At 33.6% G+C, this 4905-nt stretch overlaps 1 protein-coding gene across 1 annotated transcript; it reads right to left on the bottom strand.

Moving 5' to 3' along the window:
• Nucleotides 1–1050: 1050 nt before the first annotated feature.
• Nucleotides 1051–4905, bottom strand: LOC140809300 (probable fatty acyl-CoA reductase 4). Its single transcript, XM_073166885.1, has 10 exons — nt 4710–4905; nt 4490–4593; nt 4133–4332; nt 3406–3506; nt 3010–3208; nt 2749–2910; nt 2416–2497; nt 1924–2208; nt 1472–1599; nt 1051–1366 (listed from the first exon to the last, which is right to left on the bottom strand). The coding sequence occupies exons 1-10, from the start codon at nt 4786–4788 to the stop codon at nt 1213–1215; spliced, it is 1494 nt and encodes a 497-aa protein (XP_073022986.1). The 5' UTR covers nt 4789–4905; the 3' UTR covers nt 1051–1212.

Genomic DNA, 4905 nt, shown 5'->3' with positions numbered 1-4905 from the left:
GTATCAACATTGGTACCCAATAGATTCTTGTAATAGATAATGAACTCATTTGCAATTTCAGTCTTATCAGTGGAAATACACCCATCAGAATTAGTAAGAGCCACAATAGCATTACGCTTGTTGTTTCTCTTAATTAGATCATAGAAGAATTTTGTACAACGATCCCCTTGCTGCGTGTACGTGATTTTTGCTTTCTGAGCAATGAACAATCGCTCGGCTTCCAACAATCTTTCTGCTTTCCTTTTAACAGCCTTGTACTCATCATTCATAGTATCAGTGATCAATAAAGTTTCCTGCAATGCAACAAGCTCATCTTTTGCTTGACTCGCTCGGGCCGAGATATGGCTAAACTGATTACGGTTTAGCACTAGAAGTGGCTTCTTTAAATTTTTGAACATTTGCTTTAATCTGAACTGCTCTGATCCCCTATCTCTGCACTTCCACTTACTCCTTACCAATAATTCAAAGTTCTCACATAAAGTCCACATATTGAAAATTTTGAACGGTTTTTTCTTTGGTTTCATTTCTTCAAGTAAAGAAACAACAGATAGAGTGTGATCCGAGACACACCCCGGTGCCACAAATTCTGCCAAGCCCATAACATTCGAATTATACCAATGATTATTCACAAGCACCCGATCTAACTTGCTACGAACAAGCGGACTAAGCCACGTATAGAAGCATCCAATGTAACACAGGTCCGTTAAATCAACAGAATTAACACATTCCAAGAAATCTTTTGTTTCATAATTCTTAACTTGCAAACCACCCAATTTAAAAATCAATTTATAAATTTATTCGATTATACATTATACTTTTATGATTAAATATCTAATTATTAAAATAATAAAATAAATATTAAACTATTATTTAAATAATATTTATAATCTTTAATACAAATATTTATAATAAATAATAACAAAAAAATTTAAAAATTTAAACAAATAAATAGAAGGCGTCAAATTGGCGCGCGCAGAGGAAATGGGGCTGTGCTATTGGAGAACATCTCCATGTACCAAAATGGCACAGTTGGAGATGTTCTTAGGATCAGATGCATTTGGTTTTTCTTTAAACAAAAACTAGTCGTGGAAGGAAGAATATAAAATATCGATCAATTACAGTTTACAAACAAACTCGTGGAGAGTAATAACACTTAATTGTCACATTTTTCAGCAATTACAACAAGAATAAAATATTGCTGGAGAGAGTAGATCACTTCAATGCATACTTGGTGATTCCAACAAAATGAGTTTTCAAAAAGTACTCATCCCATTGAACATACTTCGGATCAAAATTCAACAAGTTCATACTCGCTTGCGAGCTCTTTATTTTCATTCGCAAATTTTTAGTGTTAGCGTCGTCGAATCTGAAAACAAGAACATCAAATAATACCCTTTATGCTCGGGGACAAAAAAATTTGAAAACTTGACCTAATTAGTATGTAAGAAAGAACAAGGTTAAGAAAACCTACATTCCCTGGAAGAATATGTAAGGTTTGTAGAGCTCTGCTAGACGCATAGCATGACTGATACGTCGTTTGGCACTGGTGTATGCACTTTCAAAATGGTTGCAACATATCACGTTCACACATTGCAATGCCTGCAGCAAAATCAAATATATAAATAAACATATATAATACAATAATTGTAAGAACATAGGAGTGGTATATATTTGTTCATCATATAGCATATGTAAACAAGAAGGAAAAAAGTAAACGAAAACACAACTAATAACATGAGGTTTACAGGTTCTCGAAGTCGAGATCTGTCTCATTTTTCAGACATATGGCTGCACTGAACCAAAATACCAGTGGTGAATCGCGAAATTTTGGTTCTTCAAAGAGTTAACATACCATTTTTCCTATAAAAAATTTGCATAAACAATAAGAAATATTTTTGGGCTATAAAGTACATAGATACTAACCTTGACAAATGGTAAGTAATGAGTTGTAATATATCTGTGAAAGCTTGCCATGGTATTTAATGTTGTAGGTTGGCCTACTTTTATAGGTTTTCCTCTGCCATCCGACAATGGGTTCTCACTTAGAAACCGATACATCAGCCACTTTATGTCTGCAAATTTTAGAGGATTACACTTCGATGAACCAATATGATATATGGATAATCTTGATTCATCACTTTTTGGAAGTGGCGCGGCTGCTACTGCCATTGCTGTAATCATACAATTTACCACCATGTCTCCTGGTATCTGTTAAATTTTGTTTCAGTTACACACAAAATCGAACTATATAAAATTCTTAAATATTTGCCAAAATTATGTCCTAATAATGTTGAAAATACTATAACATATTTAGAAAATTTCTCCTTTATAATAAATCGATGCTTTTGAGGAACCATGCAATGTTTCTTAAAATTATAAATATAATACGTTAGATATATAGGTAGACCAACTTACCATGTCAAGTGTTGACCCAGGATCACCTACGAAAAATTTCAGTTTCCCTTTTCCGTAGGCAACAAAGATGCTGTCCAAAGTTCTGTCATCAACAAATTAATTAACAATTAAAAATCGTGAATTGTTTGCAAATTAATTATAAAAATAAATAGTTTTAGGGTTTCAAATTCATATGCTTTTTTGAATGAAGAAAATCCGGCTAAATTTTAAAATCCACTTTATATCTAGTTAAACAATTTCATTAATAATTGTAGCACGTACGTAATTTGAAATTTATTCCGAAAATCAAATCCATCGATGCAATAAACGCGACAATATGAGAAAAATTACTACCTCAAACCTTCAATCCAACCAGAGAATGGTTCTGTTATGGTGCTTGTTATTATAGTTGGACGTAATATAATAAGATTGGCCTTTTCCTTGAAATTCTCCAAAGCCATCTCTCCCATTGCCTTTGTAAACACGTACGTATTCGGCCATCCATGTAGCATTGCTCTGATTAATTCAAAAATCCCAAAATTTGTATAATTAAGAAGTTTCGATTCATCAAAATTTTTATATCCCATCCACACTCAAATATGAAATGGCTACAACCTTTCAATGCCTAAATCCTTCATAGCCCTTGTGATTTCTTTTTCTGTTGCATTCTGTGTTTGAAGTTCCCTCAACCTTTCCTTCGCGATCTTCGTCTCCGTGTTAATGTCTAAATAAGATATCTTAGCTCCATCAAGGGTGTCTCCCTTATGAAATGCTCTCTCTGGTAAGAGTCCAACACCATTTCCATGCACATATGCTATTCATGGTAATAAAAAAAAAAAGGCAAGCTGTTATTATTTGGTCTGCTAAGTTTCAAAGTTTGATTTTGGTGTATTAACTTCGATTTTTTTGGCTTTCAGCCTTAATATTTTACCAGAGTACTGGTAAAATAAAGCCTATTCATATGTTTCAAATTTTCAAATCAATTAAAAGCTTGAATATGGTATTACTAACCCGTGGAGACATGGAGTAGTGTCTCTAATTTTGAACATTTTCTTGCGAAGTTTTCCACGTGCATGGCTCCCAAAGCATTAATCGCCAACGCTACATCATATCTGCATACATACTAGAAGTTTTCTATTCAAGAAATTAGAGGTATTCAATAAATTAGAGGCATCCAACAATTTTGATTATGCTTTGAAACTAGCTGTTAGGTTATGAATTCCACAATGGTACCATCCCAAAAGATTTGCATATTAGGTAGAGTAATATTCTAGAGTTTATAAGTAATTCTTTATTAGTTTAATATATCAACGTCAGACATTTATAACATTGTCGACCTTTTGAGAAACCGACGTCCGCGGTGACCCATTATAGACGGCTTTCACTCACATTTTCTGATGGTAACATTTTTCTATGTCGCCCCTTCCACTATACAGACTCTCAACAAGAGCACTAATATTAAGTTATAAATCCATAAGAGTGTCAATCCAAAAGACGCAACGTAATATTCTTAAAGTTTATAAGCCATATCTAATATAAAATCGAGAAGAACATTTGTAACACTAGCTTATACTTCTAGGTACACCATATTATATAGTTGCTCCATCGTCATCTTAAATATTGAAAATCATAAAGGGTTGATAATTTTTTCTCAAGCAAATTTTGACTATTTTCAGATATTATACTTTGTCTCGAAATTTCTGGTAGGAACAAAAGAATGAGCCCCATCTTATCGTACCTCTCATCAAAATTGGTGGTTGCAGCTGAGTTCACAATAATGTCAATCTCTTGTAACATATTATGTCTCAACTCCGAGTCGAGAATTCCTAAGTTGTCATTAGCAATGTCACCCGAGATTGGGATAACTTTTTCCAGCAAAGAGCTCAGGTCGTCTCTCATCCCTTCTCGTAGAACACGAAACAAATCGATGCCGATGATCTAGGAACACAACAATATAATTGAGTATGTTTTCATATAAAGAGGAGTTGTGTGTGAGTGTGTGTGTGTGTGTATGTATGTATATATGATAAATTCAAGTTGTGTTATATCTGGCTATTATATCGACATGAGTCGATATCTCAATAACTTGTAGTACCTCTTCATGTAGGCGTTGTTCAATAGATTTTTCGGATGTCGCCCGAATTAGAAGAAACAATTTCTTCACGTTTGGCTGCACACGAAGAATTTTTTCCAAGAAAACTGCGCAAACAAATTATCGAAAAAGGGTTAAAAATAAAGGGCATCACCCCCAAACTATACAAAAATAAAAATAAAATAAATCTCGTGTTTGGAAATTGATGGCAAAGGAATCTAACTCTTTGCAAGAAAGCCAGTGGCACCAGTGATGAAAATGGTCTTGCCCTCAAAATATTGGACAATTTCAATCTCTTCCATTGCAAATTAAAGAGAATTGCATGCACAAAAATGGTAATTAGAATGCACAAATTTTATTAATTTCGATGTGCACTTATGCCTTGTTATATACAAGTTAGATGCAACACATATTGACGT

This window comes from Primulina eburnea, chromosome 13 (genome assembly GCF_022965805.1).
Source record: "Primulina eburnea isolate SZY01 chromosome 13, ASM2296580v1, whole genome shotgun sequence".
NCBI classification, from domain to species: domain Eukaryota; kingdom Viridiplantae; phylum Streptophyta; class Magnoliopsida; order Lamiales; family Gesneriaceae; genus Primulina; species Primulina eburnea.
This window is presented reverse-complemented; position numbering and strand designations above follow the sequence as displayed.